This window comes from Crotalus tigris, unplaced genomic scaffold (genome assembly GCF_016545835.1).
Source record: "Crotalus tigris isolate CLP2741 ecotype Arizona unplaced genomic scaffold, ASM1654583v1 scf7180000024437.13266115, whole genome shotgun sequence".
NCBI classification, from domain to species: Eukaryota; Metazoa; Chordata; class Lepidosauria; order Squamata; family Viperidae; genus Crotalus; species Crotalus tigris.
This window is the reverse complement of record NW_024100606.1, coordinates 1096449-1117500: the sequence shown is the minus strand read 5'-3', so window position 1 is coordinate 1117500 and position 21052 is coordinate 1096449. Positions and strand designations below refer to the sequence as shown.

Here is a 21052-nt window from a genome sequence, read left to right as displayed (position 1 = left end):
AACAGGAAAAGATGGCTTGCCGAGATAAGAGTATGCAGGATCGGTTGCGATTAGGTCATTTTGCTACAGTCCGGCATGGGGCATCTTACACGGAGCAATGGACAGATGGCTATGCTTTCCAAAATTTAATCAAGTATGCATTTTTCTATCATTCTGCTTTCTCCAGAAGCAGAAAAGATTACTGATGATTTAGTGGTTGTTTTTTTATATTAATCCATACATAACTTACAAGGTTATGACTATTGTTCTCTTTTAAATAAAAGTTTGCATGAAATCAAGAAAAATGTACCATTTACTGAAACAAAAATAATTGCATAATATTTGTAAAACAGCAAATGCAACAACAATCTACAAATACAGGATAAACATGCTTCGAATACTGCATCCAGTTTTGGTCACCACGATGTAAAAAGATGCTGAGACTCTAGAAAGAGTACAGAGAAGAGCAACAAAGATGATTAGGGGACTGGAGACTAAAACATATAAGAAACGGTTGCTGGAATTGGGTATGTCTAGTTTAAGGAAGAGAAGGATGAGGAGGGACATGATAGCATTGTTCCAATATCTCGGGCTGCCAGAAAGAAGAGGGAGTCAAGCTATTCTCCAGAGGCACCTGAAGGCAGGACAAGAAGCAATGGATGGAAACTAATCAAGGAGAGAAGCAACCTAGAACTAAGGAGAAACTTCCTGACAGTTAGAACAATTAACCATTGGAATAACCTGCCTCCAGGAGCGGTGAATGCATCAACACTGGAAGTTTTTAAGAAGAGACTGGACAGCCATTTGTCCGAAATGGTATAGGGTTTCCCGCCTGAGCAGGAGGTTGGATGACCTCCAAGGTCCCTTCCAACTTTATTATTACTATTATTATTACTATTATTATTATTATTACTAGTAAGTAATGCTTGCCTATTATATATAATTAGGAAAATGGTAGTCCAAAAAAAGGACAAATAGTGTTGGCAGGTGAAGAGTTGAACAAGCCTGTGTCATATCTTCATCAGTGCCATATCTTCAACAATATGGATATCTATTTGACCAAAGCAAATGCATATAGGAACCTTATTCACATCACTGTCATAAATTTCACCACTGTTTGCTATATGCCTTCGAATGTTACTACTTTTTGAAATAACATAGGAAATAAGTAGATTAAAGTTGTTGTTTTTTATAAATATTTTATTAATTTTGTCAGGTTAGGGTTGAGGTTAGGGTTAGGATTAGGGCTGGGGTTTTGTTAAATAACATTCTTAATATTTAGCAAACAGCATATTATCTGGCTTCATGTATTTAAAAAACAGTAAGAGTTAATTTCTGTATTATAATCAATATATTAATTAATCGCTAAATAATCTTACTAATATATATTTAATGTTACATACTACGTATCATGTTCCTTTCTCTCTAACTCGCTTTTCTAGCCATAGGTAAAAATTATCCCATGTTCTAAAGTACACTGAGTCTTCTTTCTCTTTTAACTTTAATGTCAATCTGTCCGTATCTGCATAATCTAAAATTTTCTTAATTAGTTCTTCTTCTATTGGTAAGTTTTTATTTTTCCAATATTGGGCAAATACAGTTCTTGCTGCAGTTAATACATGTAAAATTAGATATATACAATCTTTCTCGTAGTTTCCTCCTATTAAGCCTAACAGAAACAGTTCTGGTTTGAATTCTATATTTTTTAGTCATTTTTTCCAACCATATGTGTATTTTTGACCAAAATCTTTTAGCTTTAGGGCATGTCCACCAGATATGATAATAAGTACCTGGTTTTTGTTTACATTTCCAACACTTGTTTGATGTATTTTTGAATATTTTCGCTAATCTTACCGGTGTTAGATGCCATATGTAAAACATATAAGTTTTCTTTGTAAACCACCACTTTCATTAATTTAGTATTTCTTTCCCATAGTCTTTGCCAGTTTTTTAATTCTATATTACCGTATGTCCAAAGTTCTTTGCCCATGTTATCATTGCTTCTTTTTCCTCATCCATCTTTAAGTTAACAAATATTTATAGAGTTTCTCAATCAATTTTTCATCTGTTTTTAGCAGTATCTGGTCAAATTCTGTCTGTTCTTTATAAAATCCCTTTGTTTTAGCATCTTTTTTATATCTCATTTGAATTTGCAAGTATGACCACCATAATAGATCAGTACCTTGTTTTTGTAAATCTTGTCTGTCTTTCAATTTCTCTTCATTGTCCAAAATATCTTTATAGGTCACAACTTTCTCGTAATTGATTAAATTTGGGTAAGCAAATGCTTCCATTGTTGAAAGCCATCCGGGTATTTTAATATAAATTTTCGCTTTTATTTTTTTCCATTCTAAAATAAGTGCATTTCTTATAAAGTGGTTTTGAAAGTATCTATATATTTTATTCTTCCCATACCATAGAAAGGCATGCCATCCAAATTGTAGGTCATGCTCCTCTAGGTATAATAGTCTTTTACCTCTAAGCATTATCCATTCTTTTACCCATGTTAATATAGTTGCTTGATAGTATAGCATCCGGCAGTCCAAGTCCTCCACTTTCTTTCGCTTCTTATAGCATTTTCAGTCTAATTCTAGCTTTTTTTTTTCCTTGCTAGATAAATTTTAGTTTTGTTGTATTTAGCTCATCAAAAAGGTTTTTCCCAATCTTATAGGTATTGTTTGAAATAAAAAGAGTATTTTTGGTAAGATATTCATTTTCACTGTTGCTTTTCTCCCCAGCATTGAAAGTTGTAAATTTTTCCACTTTTCCAGATCCAATTTTATTTGTTTTAATAATCTTACACAGTTGTTTTCTTTTATTGTTGCACATCTTGCTGTTTAAGATTGCCATTACACGTGTTCGTATGATAATTGATGAATATAACTTATAAGTATCTGAAATATGAAAAAATAATTTTAAAAAAGCTTTAATTCTATAACTGCAAAATCCAGGTCTTATTTTGTAAATAAAGGCACATTTTTATGCAGAGATTCCTTTGTTGTTAAGCAGACTAGAGGGAACATTTCCTTCTCAAAGATTGCAACCCATGATAAACATGAGACAATGGATGTTTGGTGTTTGGGGATATAAATCCAGATTTATTTACACAGTTGGGTGCAACAATTCAGGTATCCCTGACCAAATTTAAGACTAGAAGCTGATGAACATCTGCATGATAAATATAAATCGCTTTCTACAGATTTGCATTTGCACATACTTAGCTATGTGTAATTGTGTACAGATTTTAAATATGAAAATAAAGCAGCTGCAAAAAATTGGATATCTTTCCAGTTAGCACTTTGAAACACCACCTTTGGTAAAAAATAACAGCTTCCGAAAATTTTCTATATCCTGTTAAGTATTTTTCTAAACTTAATTTTGGATTTTTTCCTCCTGCTCTTCCTTGCAGAACCCTCTAGTTCAACAATATGATAAGCAAAGATTTTGTTGGGCTGATGGAACTGTTTTCTTTTCCTACTCCTCAAATACCTTATATCTCAAAAGGGGAAAAAAACAACTAGGTGTTTTATCATGCATAAAATAACTGGTTTCTTATCTGGTGTGCAAGACAGAAAAGAAATGCAAAGGTACTGAACTCAGCAACTCATAACAAGGCTAAAAATATTTTTTTCCACAGAGGAGATTAAAGCAGTTGCCTTGCCCCTAAAAATTAGCCTCTTCATTTGAAAAATGTCTGCAACTATGAATACTTTTTAAATTTAAAACCAAGGTCCTTGTGATTTTCGTTAGAAACTGGATTTACCATTTATTCTGTTGCTTGATAATAGCCAGTTACATTTCCAAAGCCCAAGCTTCTAAATATTTGGTCTTCTAAAAACTGAAAGATTACCAGAAATGCACTGTTCGGATGTGGCTAATTAAGGATGTAGAAGATCAACCCCCTTATGTGAGATATATTATTTTATGTTCTCTAATTATGTTCATGTTATGCTTTTATTTAGGCAGCAAGAAAGGATAAATTCCCAAAGGGAAGAAATAGAAAGGCAACGGAAATTGTTAGCAAAACGAAAACCACCTGGTATGGGCCAGGCTCCTCCAGCTACCAATGAACAAAAGCAGCGCAAAAACAAAACCAATGGAGCAGAAAACGAGACGTAGGTGGCACAAACATTTCAGAATCCTTTCTGGGGTTGTCATATGGAAGGAACTTCCTAGGTTTTACCCTAGTAGGTCTCCCCAGATTCTTTGTTTGTGATGAAGTTTCTCTCTACAATTATATTGGTTTTTGTAGACCGATGGTGATATTTGATATGTGAGTGGCAGGCCTAGGTCTACTTTCCAAAAAGTAATCAGACTTGGAACAAAAAGTGAGTGGACTTATTTCAATTAGTTGAATTGGTGGGGCTAATCTATTCTTATTATTGTGAATGTAATGATTTCATCCTATAGCAATCAAAATAGACTTTGTTGGTAACTTTTAGTGGGCTCTGAGGGTAGCCTATGTCATCTGAATATATTCCTCTGTGTAAGTTACCTTTCTTGGTACAAGGCATTTCTAATTTTTGAACCACTTATTTTATACATGTACAGGTTAACGTTAGCAGAATATCATGAACAAGAGGAAATATTCAAACTCCGACTAGGCCATCTTAAAAAGGTAAAAAGATATATTATAACTTCAAGTATGCATTGAATTATGTTTTTGACTTTCTACTTGTTTTAGTCCTTAGTTATTTGTTTATTGATTTATGTTTGTTTATTCTCTGTTTGAGAGAATAGGCCCTTCTTTATAGTTATCTGTTTCTAAACACCAGAAATACTACTCTTCTACAAATTGTTTTCAAAAAATTTAGGAAGTAGTTTACGCAGAGCTATGTTTGTGAGTCTATTTTAGCACAATATGAAGAATTTTGGAAGATTATTTAATGCATAAGGTCATTTTATAAGGAATATTGGCAGAGTCTTAGCTTTTGCTGCATACTTACATGAACCAAAACTTTATTCTAAAGCAATAAATAATATATGCATTACTAAATAAAATTAACAGTGATGGGTATTTTTAACAGAATAATAGAGTTGGAAGGGACCTTGGAGGTCTTCTAGTCTAATCCGCTGCTCAAGCAGGAAACCTTTTGCCATTTCAGACAAATGATTGTCCAGTCTCTTCTTAAAAACCTCCAGTGTTGAAGCGTCCACAACTTCTGGAAGCAGATTAATTGTTCTAACTTTTTTTTTAGGGAGAATTGTTTGCCATTATTGATTCTCTATTTTTAGGAACTTCAATCATTGAAAAACCATTTTAAAATCACAAATAAATCAGCTGCTTTACTCAGTAACCAAAGAAGAAAGAAAACTGCCTATCCTTTTGTTCTTTTTTCAATTTTACAGTTTTAGCCCAGTATCAGGAAACATAGGATTTTCCTGCTTCTCTGACAACTTTGTTTGTGTTCTGTTCACAAAAGACTAATCTGCTAAGTCTACTTTGCCGTAGTAAAGCATCTGGGGATTTTTAGCTAGTTGGTAAAGATAGGTAGATAGATATGGTAGAGGTGTGCAGACAAAATATAGACATCTCACAATGTTAGTACAATGTTAGCTCACCCATTATAAATAAATACAGGAGATTTTAACACAAGTGAAAATACTTTTTTTTTAGAAAACGGATTATTTAAATAGTTTTGAATGGAGATTTATCAAAATTAAGAATAGAATGAGCTATCAGTTATTACTAATCTTGATGGCTGTTTATTACCTTTGGAAACACAATCATTATATCTTAGAAAATTAATAGAGTTCTTGAATTTTTGAGCCTACTTTTTTATCATTATGCAAAAAAGTATGTTTTATGATAAATTTATTTAAGAAAAATTAGAGTAAGATCTTCTACAAAAGAAAATGGAAAAAGAAGAAAGAAACAACTGCATTTCTCCCATTTATAATATCAGAACAAAAAATCTATTACCAGAAATGTTCTCTGTTCTTTTGCAAGCTTACATAAGGAGTTAGGAAATAATAACATGTTATTTCTTGCAACATTGCAGCAAATAATAGAGAAGGGAGTGAGCATTAGTGAAAGGATCTCTCCAAACTTTGGTAAGAACACAAAAGATTTGCAAGTGAAAGTATAGAGGTGTCAAAATAGCTCAGAGCCATGCAGAATTCAGTACCTCCTTCCAAAAAATTCCTGTCATCTAAACAGTTCAAACACTTTTCAAGCAAGACAATTGGTTCACAATATTTCTCTCTATGAATAATAAGCATATTGTAAGATGTTTTAGCCAGTAATTTGCAGGTTGCTGCCAAGTCCAATGTTTAGATATTTTTTAAAAAGACACTCTCAATGTCTTTTCATTTACTTTTTACAAATCATGACATCTTTCCCTGATTGAGGAATACTGTATAAAGGACAGCCTTTCTGCAAAGATTCTTATCAGGCAAATTTGATTTTAAATCCTCAGTACAGCAGTTTATAGTACAGTAAAGTGATCTTCCTCTTTGTGCAGGAAGAAGCTGAGATTCAAGCAGAATTAGAGCGATTAGAACGGGTTAGAAATCTGCATATCAGGGAATTGAAAAGGATACATAATGAAGATAATTCACAGTGAGTATGGGGCATAAGAGAGAAAGAAATTACAACCTTGTGAAAGATGACCAGCTTGCTAAAATACACTAGAAATGTTTGCTTGGAATTAACTTTGCTTAGAATTAATATTTATTAAATGAATATACCATTTGACGCCTAGCTACTTGGATAGAATATCCTTCCAAGCAACAATGGAAACAAGAAAACATGAAGATAATACAGGCAAAAATGTCTTTGTGGTGGGCAGTGCAAGACTATCGGAGAAAGTATGGCTGCGTTTCAACAAATCTAGCTTTGCCTATGAAATAGATTGCCAGTTCACCTGCATGCTCAAACCTTTCTACTCATAGGCAAAGAGATTTTCATTTGTCAAATAACTTACCTTTTTAGATGATTTGCTTAAGACCATGTTCAAACCATTAAATCTCCTGTTCTCTCCGCATTAGGTTTAAAGACCATCCAACGCTAAATGATAGGTATTTGTTGTTACATCTCCTAGGCAGAGGAGGATTTAGTGAAGTATATAAGGTAAGTTAAATCATCTTTCTATTTTGTTTGATTAACTGGTATAGAAGCTGAAGTCTTAGTTACATGTCTGTCTTTGTGTTCTCAGGAGTCTTGTCAGTTTTAAGTAGACTTGTTTGGGCTAAGAAGTCAATAGGTTCAGGTTAATGAAAGTTATCTGTGTATGCTCATTACAATTAAATGATTTTTCTTGGTTTTACTTTAGCATTGTCATTTCATACTCACCAAATTTGACACTATGTTAAAAGTGTTTTTTTTAGCATGTCAGTCAGAATAGTTAAGGAAGAAAAAAGTGAAGGAAATGATTGGTCCATTAGTGGGGGAAAGTGGCAAGAAGGTGACAAGCAACAGGGAGAAAGCAGAACTATTTAACTCGTTTTTTGCATCTATCTTTACACAAAGGGGAAAAACAGACCAACCTATCAAAAAATAGTGCCATAAAAAACAGAATAGAAACACAAGTTAAGATAGGCAAGAAAATGGTAAGTGAACATCTGTCCAGCCTAGACAAGTTCAAATCACCAGAACCAGATGGATTACACTCCAAGGTTCTCAAGGAACTGGCAGATGTGATCTCAGAACCACTGAACTATATTTTTCAAAGATCTTGGAAGCACTGGGGAACTACCAGAGGACTGGAAAAGAGCTGATGTAATTCCCATCTTCAAAAAAGGGGGGAAAAAATAGATCCAGGAAATTACAGATCTATCGGCCTGACCTCAATACCTGGGAAGATTCTGGAAAAGATAAGCAAACAACAAATCAGTGAACACGTAGAGGCAAACAATGTCATTACTAAAAGCCAACATGGGTTTGTCAAAAACAGATCATGCCAGACAAATCTTATTGCATTCTTTGACCAAGTGACAAAATTAGTGGATCAGAGGAATGCTGTGGATATAATTTACTTGGATTTCAGTAAGACATTTGATAAAATAGATCACAACCTATTACTTGACAAGATGGAAAAAATGTGGGTTACACAGCATCACCACCAGATGGATTCGTAGCTGGCTAACTGACCATATTCAGCGTGTGGTCCTCAATGTGTGTAGTGCGGTACCCAGTGCTCTGTTCTGAGCCCAGTGCTCTTCAACATCTTCATCAACGATTTGGACGAGGGATAGATGGGGAACTTATCAAATTTACAGATGACACCAAGCTGGCAGGAATAACCAACACTCCAGAAGATAGGCTTAAGATACAGGAGGATCTGGACAGACTCGAACATTGGGCGCTGTCTAACAAAATGAAATTCAATGGTGAAAAAAGTAAGGTTCTACATTTAGGCAAGAAAAATCAAATATACAAGTGTAGTATAGGGGATACCTTGCTCAACAGTAGTAACTGAGAGGGATCTCAGAGTCCTGGTGGACAATCACCTAAATGTGAGCCAGCAGTGTGCTGCAACTGCCAAAAAAGCCAACACAGTGCTGGGCTGCATTAACAGAGGGATAGAATCAAGATCACGTGAAGTATTAATACCACTTTACAATGCCTTGGTAAGGCCACACTTGGAATACTGCATCGAGTTTTGGTCACCACGATGTAAAAAAGATGTTGAGACTCTAGAAAGAGTACAGAGAAGAGCAACAAAGATGATTAGGGGACTGGAGGCTAAAACATATAAGGAACGGTTGCTGGAATTGGGTATGTCTAGTTTAACAAAGAGAAGGACGAGGGGACATGATAGCAGTGTTCCAATATCTCAGGGGTTGCCACAAAGAAGAGGGAATCAAGCTATTCTCCAAAGGCTCCTGAAGGCAGGAAAAGAAGCAATGGATGGAAACTAATCAAGGAGAGAAGCAACCCAGAACTAAGGAGAAACTTCCTTACAGTTAGAACAATTAACCAGTGGAACAACCTGCCTCCAGAAGTGGTGAATGCTCCAACACTGGAGGTTTTTAAGAAGAGACTGGACAGCCATTTATCCGAAATGGTATAGGGTTTCCTGCCTGAACAGGGGGCTGGACTAGATGACCTCCAAGGTCCCTTCCAACATCATTATTGTTGTTGTTGTTGTTGTAACAGAATAACAAGAGTTGGAAGGGATCTTGGAACTCTTCTAGTCCAACCCCTTGGTCAAGCAAGAACCCCTATACCATTTTGGACAAATGATTGTCCAGTCTTTTCTTAAAATCCTCCAGTGTTGGAACCCACTTCTGGAGGCAAGTCGTTCCACTGATTAATTGTTCTAACTGTCAAGAAAATTCTCCTTAGTTCTAGGTTGGTTCTCTCCTTGATTAGTTTCCATCCCTTGCTTCTCGTGCTTTGAAAAATAGATTGACCCCCTTTTATTTGTGATAGCCCCTGAGATATTGGAACACTGCTATCATTTAACCTCTAGTCCTTCTTTTCATTAATCTGTATGTAATTTAAATAAACTTTAGAAAATTTTGTAGAATAATTTATTAATTCTATATTTCCCATAGTGGAATTTACTAATTATATATTCCTAGTAGTGGAACTTTTTTTAAATTCATGAAATTCACATAGATCACACAGTTTGCCATAATAGAAACTATTGTTCTTATTAATATAATATACGTATATAGTCTTTCCAGATCCTGCAAAAAAAATTCAACCCCCTGGGAACTTAATATCAAGAACTTTTTCAGGGAGGGCAATTGACCATACCTTAATTATACCAATTTTCAATTGTTGATTTTTTAAGGAAATTACTTCATTGAATTATGATTCATATAGTTGCCGAAGTAAAAATGTAATGAATTCCTTTTAATAATCCCAGTTCTGGAGCACATTCTATTCTTTGTTTAATTATAATTACATACTTTCTTCCAGAAAGGCAATCTTTCAAAAGATGTTCCTTTTTTTTGACACTCCTCCAATATTTTATTGAATAGCTGAGAGATATTTAAGCTATTCTTATTGAAGTTAAATCAGTAATGTATTTACTGTCATAGCAACTCTTATACTGTATGGAAGCTGATGAAAAGCCTGATTTCCATAGTGTTTGCTATTTTGCATCTTCCAATTGTTTCCCCAAGTCTAAATCCCAAGCTTTATTTTGACCTATAGGGAGGTCACCAAATTCCTTGAATCATCATCATCATTACAACTGTCTATATACTCAGACACAACCTTAATGGCTTGTAGGTCCTTGGTTAGGACGTCAACTATTTTTACCAGTCCCAGACTGTGAATCGAATTGAAGATTAAATCTAACAATAATAACAATAACAATAATAATATATTTTCTTTGTAATTGTTCCTTTAGGTTGAGAGGGGTATTTATTAATTTTCCAAAATGTGCTAAGCAGTGAAATGCTGAATCTCTTACATCCTCATTGTAAAAAAAGTTTCAGAAGTTTAGTCATGTGGACCAAGAAAAAGAATCACAAATAGGTTGTCAATTATCTATTTGTTGTTACCTAGTATATTATTGTAAAAATCTGACATCCTATAAATGGGATAAAATTTTATCAAATAATTTATGAATTATAATATTCCTAAATATTTAAAATATTTATATATTACTAATGTACTTATAATCTAAAAATACAATTCATAACTGATCTTTTTCATATTTAAAGATGGCAGTCTTTGTAATGTTTTGAATATTTACTAGCTATCTTTCTTTTTCAGGCATTTGATTTAACAGAACAGAGGTATGTAGCAGTAAAAATCCACCAATTAAATAAAAATTGGAGGGATGAAAAGAAAGAAAATTATCACAAGTGAGTATTTCCCCAGTTACATGATCAAAATTTGAGCACTTGACAACCAATATGTATTTATGATAATTGAAGTGTCCTGGGATCATGTGATCACCATTTGTGACCTTCTCAGCTAGCTCCTAATAAGAAAAATTAATTGCGAAGCCAAATTCACTTATCAACCATGTGATTCACTTAACAACTTGTTGGGTATATATAGAATAATTGGTATAATTTTGAATTAGCATATACTCTGGTTTCCTCCAGATCGTATTAACTTTTGTTTGAATTTATTACAGTAGTTTATAACTTGTAAATAAAAATATAATAAAAAATGTAAATACAAGTATTGTTTCTAGATACAATTGAAAAACATGAAACACTGTGAGCAAAAATTAATCGCTGTCTATTTCTTCATAGTAAAAGTCATCATTTCTGGAGTTGTATGCTTTATAGACTAGTCTAACTGAAAATAGCTGAGACAACACAGAAGATAGAAGAGATTTAGAACAGCCACTCCCTAAAATCCCCCTGGATACATCTGTTAGTGTGAGAATAGTAAAAGTTTACTCTGCAAGATTCTGTCTGTTGATGTAAGCAAGCAAAGAAATGAACATTGGCTGGATTGTTCTGTTGTCATTCTTGGGCTGGGCCTGACAACAGCCAAGTTATATTCCTGATCATCAAAAATATTTTATTCTTCGTCAATTCGAATCTAGCTGGATACTATGTCCACTTCCAGTTATCACTCTTTGGATTGTTTTCAGAAAAACTAAAACATGCTCATAGAAGAATATAGAATAATGATCTGGAGATAACATTGATTGCTTGGTTCCATTTCAAAAGGGAATCAAGGTGGATTTATTCCAAAAGGGCTTTAGAAATTTCTTTTCCTTTTTTCAGGTTCAGGTTAACCCTATAAAATGCAGACTGCATTCCTGCGCTTTCTCTTGTCATAGCTTGATAATATTTTCTTAATGGTTCAGTTTATATACCATGTTCAAGTTAAAAGTCAAGCACACTAAATGATATTCAATACTTTCAGTTTTGAGTTAACATTGTTGTGTGAACATGGTTGTGTGAACTAAATTGTGATATATGACCTAACATTTCTAAAATATCCAGCTCAGATATATTCAACCTTCTGTTTGGAGGTAAGCTTACACTTTTCCTGTAAGTATTCTATCAAATAATTTTGAGGGAGACTTTTGGTTACCAAAGTTACTCTTCTTGTGTTTAGCACCTAACAAAGCATCACCCACATGTTTTTCACCCCCTGAAGTGCAGGAGGATATGTTGAAGCCACATGTAACAAATAATTCTGTCTTTTTCTTTTAGGCATGCATGTAGAGAATACAGAATCCATAAAGAGCTGGATCATCCTCGTATAGTTAAATTGTATGACTATTTCTCATTGGACACTGACTCGTAAGTGCTGCTGTCTTTGTAATTTGCACTGCTATTAAAGACATTTGAAAATTTGTGATTAAGCTGTTTAGAAATTTGTGGGGGAAGAAATGGAGGAAACCAATCTGTTTTGAAATAATGGATTCTAAGATTTAAAGTAATGCATTGCCAGAAATTGAACTTGCCTGTCCAGTCCAATGATTAAGAGAAGGCTTTTTGCAAGTCCCCACTCCTTACAAAGATGCATGAGCCATAGAAAATGCAGCATGCATTCTGATGGTGGGCCTATTTTTATGAAATACCTTTCTCTGGAAGAACAGATGGTCCAAATGCTATCAGAATTTTGTAAACAAAGCAGTTTTGTTCTAAAATTAGTTTAGTTTTATGAGCTTTGATGTTTATTCCTAGCTTTTGATTATCTTTAAATGTTTACACTGAGCTTTTAATTATTAAATTAAAAGAGCTAGAATGCCCTGATACTAATACAAGTATACATCTCAAAAAAATAATATTTTTTCTACACAGCATTTATGGTGGCTTACAATTAAAAACATATAAATAGCTAAAATAAGAGTAAAACATTTAAAATCGCAATTAAATAATTTACACCAAAAGAGCCATGCTAAAGCTGCCTTTTTCCTTTCCAAAACAAAAACAAAAACAAGTAAGTAGAAACCGAGTACAACTGAGGATATATATTCCATAATTTGGTAGCGACATACCTGTGAAAAGGCAATATAATTAGTATTCTTGGAAAACTCATGAAAGAGAAAATAGGATTTATGAAAGGGGTACAAATATCACCTTGCACATAAGAGAAGCTGCAGCAATATTTTATTTTGTGGGTACCAAATAGCAGTTAATTTTATGAAATTGAAATTTATACTAAATATACTAAGTAAATTTGGTTTTAGCCCATTTTTCCAATAATTTTATTCAGTTTAATATTTATCTTTTTAATCCAAGTTGAAAATAGGACATTTTGAAACACACTAAGGTCTTGTTAACAGATAAAAATTAAAGGAAAGATGTGTTTATGCCAAAGATAATATATTTGTATGATAATCACCAAGTATTGGTGAAATTAATTAAAAATAACCTGAAAATATTTTGCATTATAAAATAAATCCAAGAAAATCAAATATAACACTACATAACATGGGACACTTACACGTAGAAGCATTCCTGTTTATTTATGTGAAGTGTCTTAGGTCATTTTTCAGCTTTAAAAAATCAGTTATACATTCAAAATATACAGGAGATTTTAGTTGCTGAGATTGATCTTTTCAACAAGTATATTTGACCTAGTTAAGGACAGCCATGTATAAGTTGCTCTGAGATTGACTAACATTTCCTGACTAAGAATCGAAGAAGTTTGTCCAAAGATCAGGACCTATTATTTTCCAGAGATGTTAGATACTACAATATACTGGTTTCCACATTTAAGGACATTTTCTCCAGAATTAAAGAACAATTAATATAGCAAAGAAAGGAAGAACATATTAATATAAGGGGAAAATATAGGCAGCATTTTGACCCTTGGTTCTTATATTTAAAATGCAGAATTTCAAGTTTCAAAACAGTATGTAGAAGTTTTGGTAGGAATAGATATTGCCCCAAAGTTTTCCTTTTCTGGTATTGAAAGGAATAGTATCAAATATTACTACAAAGAATAATTTCATATTAAAATTCCAGATGAATTAAAAAAATATCTTCATATAGATTCTATTAAAACATGTTGCAGGTGAATTCAGTATCATTTTTTTTTAAATGTAGTAAATTAATACCAATCAAGATTTATATAAAAAAAAGAAAAGCAGTCTTTTTGGATCAGTAGATACCTAAAATGTTTAAGCATATCACGTCACTTTCATGAAATAGCTACTGTGCTGAATCTGATCAGACATAAAACAAATGATGTTATTGTGTTGCTCCAACTTTTTTTTTTTATCAGTAAATAAACACACTTTGAAACAAAGCTTATATAAAAAAATGAAGTCTATCACTTCTTGGCCTTTTGGCTAAGAACATGTTAATAGGTCTATACATAGGTCTATACAATTTTTGAGCCATTCATACATCAGTGCAGATGTACAGATCTAATAAAATCATTATTTTTGATTTCTTAAATAGATTAAATAGATTTTGATACATACATAAAACATATTTGATCATTTGATTTCACTTCCTCCAGGTTTTGTACAGTATTAGAATACTGTGAGGGGAACGATCTGGATTTCTACCTGAAACAGCACAAATTAATGACAGAGAAAGAAGCCCGATCTATAATCATGCAGATTGTAAATGCATTAAAATATTTAAATGAAATCAAGCCGCCAATTATTCATTACGATCTCAAACCAGGTAAGTTCATAGTGAAGATGGTACTGCACCATGGGGAAAAAAACAGAATATGATGTATTTTACAAGAGTATGCTTCCTTGACAGATTAAATATGAAATATGTAGTTTGGTTTGATTATTTAGCAATAACATTCCCAATTCCCATCACTGGAAACTTCCATAGTCGTAACTGTCATTTTGTTACTTTGAAAAGTATTAAAAAATGCTGCTGCAGTTGTAGCACTAATATTTTCAGTGAGGGATAAGTGTTATTCTGAAAAGGAGATCAGTAATTATCTTTAAATTTTATCTTTTATTCATGTTATAACTTGAAGTGCTTTAGTAAACTGGAATTGATGTGTGATTCTAATTTGACTCGTGTGTGTGATGTTTTTTATCAGTGAAATGAGTTAGACTGGGATAGGAAGAAAGCTGATGAATGGAAATTATTATTAAGATGTAATGATGATTCTTCTGATTTTCTGATCCTGTTTAGCCTTCAAGGTTATTCCTACAAAGTTATCCTAAAGGAAAAAATGCTTTAGTTCATTGTGTTATCACTTTATATGGATGATTCTATATTTTGATTAAGTGTTACAAGAGAACTTAGTTGGAGAGCAATTAATATATTTTAGAAAATTATGGTTGATTGCATAGTCCGCCAGATATTTATACTGGATTTGGAATTTTTGTTTAACCTATCAAATTCTTCTCAAGGACATGCGGATGTTGTTTAATAATATTAAAGGTATTGTCACAGGATATAAGCTGTTTCAAATAAATCTGCCTTTTGCAATTAACTGATGACAATTTTGTCAGTGTTCAGTAGTGCTTCAGAAGTTTTGGAATTGCATCCAAGGTGTGTATAATTATTAGTAATATTTGCTTTCTTTTACAATAGGTTTTCTACTTCATTTGCAGGTCTTCATGTTTTATGATTTTCTCCCTTTGTCTTATATTCTGTTGTCTCCAGGTATTGCCACATCCACTATCCAGATTTTTTGTCTTATCAGCAGTTGTTAAGTCATGTGACAGATGCTTATCTATTTGAAACCTAAAGTCCCAGAGCACTTTAACTTCATGTTCTATTACTGTGTCTATTTGTGGCCCCATCAGTTCTTCCTTGCAAACAGTAGTATTTCTTGCAGATATTCCAGTGCGCCATTATTGCTACTTTGTCATTCCCTCACATGTAGTCAGTCTGGGCCATCTTCTTACAGCAGCTAACTAGGTGGCTCATTGTTTCTTCAGCTTCTTTGCAAAGGAGGCTTTTGTTGTCTGTTGCTGTGTTCTCAATTCTGCCTTTATATGCTTGATCTTATGCAGTCAGAATTGCCTCTTAATTCAACTTTCCTGCTTTTACGCATTGCTAGGTCTTGTTCTTATCTGCTTTGTCTGCTATTTCTTTAATATACTGGCCATATAATACTTTTCCTTGCCATGTCTCTTTTTGATTCTTCATTTCGTTTTTCATGTAGACCAGTTTGGTCTCCAGTACTCGTAAATCTTCCTGGTATACTAGCTTCAGTGCATTTTCTTTACTGTCCTTCAAATATTCCTCCAATGCCTCTTCTTCAGTTGCCTGGTGTACAGGTGAAACTCGAAAAATTAGAATATCGTGCAAAAGTTCATTTATTTCAGTAATGCAACTTAAAAGGTGAAACTAATATATGAGATAGACTCATTACATGCAAAGCAAGATAGTTCAAGCCGTGATATGTCATAGGTGAGATGATTATGGCTTTCAGCTCATGAAAACCCCAAATCCACAATCTCAGAAAATTAGAAAATTACATGCAATCAATAAAACAAGGATTGTACATAGAACAATATCGGACCTCTGAAAAGTATAAGCATGCATATGTACTCAGTACTTGGTATGGGCCCCTTTTGCAGCAATTACTGCCTCAATGCAGCGTGGCATGGAAGCTATCAGCCTGTAGCACTGCTGAGGTGTTACGGAAGACCAGGATGCTTCAATAGCGGCCTTCAGCTCTTCTGCATTGTTCGGTCTCATGTCTCTCATCTTTCTCTTGGCAATGCCCCATAGATTCTCTGTGGGGTACAGGTCAGGCGAGTTTGCTGGCCAATCAAGCACAGTAATCCCATGGTCATTGAACCAGGTTTTGGTGCTTTGGGCAGTGTGTGCCTCTCCATTCTTCCTCCAGACTCTGGGTCCTTGGTTCCCAAATGAGATGCACAAGTTGCTCTCATCAGAAAAGAGGACTTTGGACCACTGAGCAACAGACCAGTTCTGTTTTTCTTTAGCCCAGGTAAGACGCTTCTTATGTTGTTTGTTGTTTAGGAGTGGCTTGACAAGAGGAATACAACATTTGAAGCCCATGTCCAGGATCCGTCTGTGTGTGGTGGCTCTTGATGCACTGACTCCAGCCTCAGTCCACTCCTTGTGAAAGTCCCCAATACTTTTGAATGGCCTTTTCCTGACAATCCTCTCCAGGCTGCAGTCATCCCTGCTGCTTGTGTACCTTTTTTTCCCACACGTTCCCCTTCCACATAACTTTCTATTAATGTGCTTTGATACAGCACTTTGGGAACATCCAACTTCTTTTGTAATTACTTTTTGAGGCTTTCCCTCCTTATGGAGAGTGTCAATGATGGTTTTCTGCACAACTATCAGGTCAGCAGTCTTTCCCATGATTGGGATTCCTACTGAACCGGACTGAGAGACCATTTAAAGGCTCAGGAACCCTTTGCAGGTATTAGCTGATTAGAGTGGGACACTTTGAGCCTAGAATATTGAACCTTTTCACAATATTCTAATTTTCTGAGATTGTGGATTTGGGGTTTTCATGAGCTGTAAGCCATAATCATCTCACTTATGAGACACATCACGGCTTGAACTATCTTGCTTTGCATGTAATGTGTCTATCTCATATATTAGTTTCACCTTTTAAGTTGCATTACTGAAATAAATGAACTTTTGCTTGATATTCTAATTTTTCAAGTTTCACCTGTACTTGCAACATTCTACACCCACCTATTTTCCTTGGTAAGCAGAGTCTGTCAACATTGCTGTGGGGATGAAGGGCATGATTCATTGATCATTTTTCTGTTATTTCTATCCAGGGCTTTTACTTCTGCTTGAGTCCAGTCCACTATTCCACCTCTATATCTAATGACTGAAATTGTCCAGGTTTTGCCTTGGTGATATTTCCTCCACTGAGTTTGGACTTTTAAGATCTTCTTCATTCTTATGATAGATTCACTTCTAGCCTTCTTCTCTTCAGTGTGCTTAATATTGTCAGCTTGAAGGATGCACAGGTATTTGTAGTAATTGTCTTCATCTAGATTCTTGATGTTATTTTCATAAGTCATCTTGATTCCTTCAGTTTTCCATATTTTTCCCCTGATGATGGTGGCAGTAGCTCATTAGTTCAGTCTAAAATCCCTTCAATAACTTGGCTGTATAAATGAAACATGTTGAGAATAATTCTATTTCAGGAGATATTTCTATTCATATCATCCATGTAAAGGAGATGGGATAGCCTGGCAGATGTTTTTGATGTTTGAGAGCTATGGGCTGATGTGTTCAGTGTTATTGACATCAGTGCAATAACAATCAGCAATGGTGGTAGTGAGCCTCCTTGAAAGATTCCTCACTTGATATTAACCTCTCCTGATTTAAACCATTGATCAGCAACTATGTCTTCCATTGATCTTTGTACAAAGCTTCTGATGTTTCTACAGATTCCACATTTCTAAGTATTTGATTATCCAATCATATGGCAGGAAGTTTAATGCCTTCTTATAATCAATCCAAGCTACATTCCAGTTGATCTTCCTTCTCTTACAGTTTCCAATATCATCTTGTCAATTAGGGAAGGAGCTTCTGTTCCTCTGCTGTTCGGGCTGTTTCCCTTCTGCTCAGGTGGAAAGAGCTTGTTTTCAATTAGACACTGTTGGACTGCGTCAGTTACCACACAGATACAATCTGAAAGTTATTGCTAAGTAGCTAATTGCTTTGTAGTTGTCTGGTGCTGCCCCTTTTGCTGGAACTTTCATTATCAGGTAGGTTTTACCAGATGTATTTTTAAATTTCATCACCCTGCAGTTTGTTATTAAATTGTTTAGCAATGAATGGGTGTAGACTAGTTAGATGTTTCAATAGTAAACCACTCAGATCATCTTCACCTAAAGCTGACCAATTCTTGATTTTCCTTGCACTTTTCTCCACAGTTTTTTCTATTATTACAAATTCTTTCATTCCAGCTTTTTAATTTTGGAAATGCCCTGAATCTGCTGGTGTATCCCAACAGAAAGAGATCTACCTCCTTTATTTTAAAGTGCGTTCTTGATGTATTTCTGTATATTAGTTGATTTGTTTATTTCAGTGAGCTGGTGCTTATATTTGTTATTACAGTATTTGCATTTTAATATTTGTACTAGCTATTTTGGGGGGGGGGGAGTTTCAATGGCAACCTTATTGCCATTGTGGTAGAGCCGTGTAGCGCAGGGGTTAGAATGCAGTATTGCAAGCTAATTTTGCCAACTGCTAGCAGTTCGATTCTCACCAGCTCAAGGTTGACTCATCCTTCCATCCTTCTGAGGTTGGTAAATTGAGGACCCAGAATGTTGGGGGCAATATGCTGACTCTGTAAACTGCTTAGAGAGGGCTGTAGAGCACTGTGAAGGAGTATATAAGTCTAAGTGGTATTGCTATTGCTTATTTTATTATTTCTGTGCTACTCTAGCTGCTGAATTATTCTTTGGGGGGGGTTGGTAGGGGACTTTGTTCTTAGGAGAAGGCAGAGGATAGGGTGCATGGTTTGGAAATGAAAATTTCAGTATCTATGCTCAATTCTTATGAATTGAGGATGGCTTCATATTTCTATACTCTAACCATCCCCAAGTATAGAAGAGTCTTTTCCCTAGCCCGTTTCAATGTTTTGCCCTCAGCACTACTCGATGGGCGATTCAAGAGGCTCCCGTTTAGTGAGCAACTATGCCCCTGTGATAGGGCTGAAGTTGAAACTGTGGAGCATGTCTTATCATAGTGCCCTATGTATAACACAGCCAGAATTAAATTATTGTCTCTCCTTGGAATTGATCCCTCTGGTTCTAATGTTAGTAATTTGGTCTTATATTGTCTAGGGGATGGCTCCTTCTATATTACTTCTCAGGTTTCTAAATTTATTTTAAGAGCTGTAACTATCAGAGGAGAACGTTGTAATTCCCTTTAGCCAAGGCTTCTGGTGTTAACTGTTTGTGATGGTATTTTTCTTGTGTTTTCTTTTGTTGCACTTGTATTTTGGTCTGTGACTGCAAATAAAAAAAATCATTATAATTATGCTGTGAATTCACAGCTACCAGTTCTTCAGCTGCTGTTGGACTTCATACACAAAGTGCTTCCCAAGACATGGGCTCGGCATGTCAAAATTTTGGAAATGCCCTGAATCTGCTGGTGTATCCCAACAGAAAGAGAAATAATTCTCTATTTCCCCACACACACATACACAAACCCCATTAAAGTCATCCTGAACAGTAGCAATTAGCGGCTGCACCAAAGCTGAGCCTGAAATGGAGGTCCAGGTCTTGACTTCAGCCCTAGGGCAACACTGCCACAAATAAGGCCACGTTGTGCCATGCCCCAAGGGGTGATTGCCTCACAGCCCATCACTCCCCAGGATCTACTTGCACCACTTACCTTCAGTCAATGTACTTTTTTTTGTTGTAAGCCATTGCAGCCTAAATGAGGCTGCTCTAGGTCACTCAAGGCCTTCATTCAAGAATGTTCTTTTACGGCCTCTGCAACCTCTGAAAGCTGCATAAAAGCATATCCCATTCTGACATAGTTTTTCTTGTGCACAGCTGAAAGCTGTGCAAAAATACACAAGATACTCTATTTTCAAAAATTGCACAAGAACAAGGTGTGTTTTCAAAAATAGTTGTTGGGTGTTGGTGAATGCTGGCGTGTCACCAAAAGCTGTGACATGTCACTTTTGACACAGGTGTCATAGTTTTGCCATCACTGAACTAGTATTGACATAGTATATGTGTAGATCTAAGTTATGTTGATTTTCGTAACTGACAGATGGAAATTTTGTCAATGCAAGATTTTTTAAGTGCCTTCCAAGCTTTTTTAATATGGCATCTAGTCTGCTGATAACCACTGGGATCACCACAGCCAGCTTATGCCATAATCTTTCATTTTTGATTTTCAGATCTTAATACTTTGTGATTTTATCCAGTTATTTTTCTTACATTCTGCTATCTTCTGATATTGCTATATCAATTACCTACACTTTCTTTTCAACTATAGTTATAGCTGGTATGTTAATAGTTAAGACTTTATCAGTCTGTATTCGGAAATCCTACAATATTTTAACCGGCTTATTTTCAGCTACTTTTTCAGCTCTGTTTCCACCAATTTTTTATTACTAGCACATGGTAATTTTTTACAGATGCTATATGATCTGTTTCTTCTGCCTCTTTGCCCAATCTGGAGTTTGAATCTAGGGCTAGATTATGTTAGTTCGAATAGCCTGCTCTTGGGCAAACAACATTAAGTTTCAGATTACTTTTTTAATGTTCCAGTGTTAAGACATTGCCAGTTTTTA

General features: G+C 34.8%; 1 protein-coding gene across 9 annotated transcripts in view; it reads left to right on the top strand.

Moving 5' to 3' along the window:
• The window catches only part of TLK2 (tousled like kinase 2), a 51013-nt gene that overhangs the window by 21820 nt on the left and 8141 nt on the right, over nt 1-21052 (top strand). For all 9 annotated transcript variants that reach the window (XM_039331634.1, XM_039331635.1, XM_039331632.1 and 6 more), the window contains exons 11-18: nt 1-133; nt 3942-4094; nt 4531-4597; nt 6444-6541; nt 6970-7051; nt 10655-10746; nt 12064-12153; nt 14327-14496. The exon at nt 1-133 is cut by the window's left edge and continues 4 nt beyond it. In XM_039331634.1, coding sequence (XP_039187568.1) covers nt 1-133; nt 3942-4094; nt 4531-4597; nt 6444-6541; nt 6970-7051; nt 10655-10746; nt 12064-12153; nt 14327-14496 — 885 coding nt within the window. The remainder of the gene's footprint in view (nt 134-3941; nt 4095-4530; nt 4598-6443; nt 6542-6969; nt 7052-10654; nt 10747-12063; nt 12154-14326; nt 14497-21052) is intronic.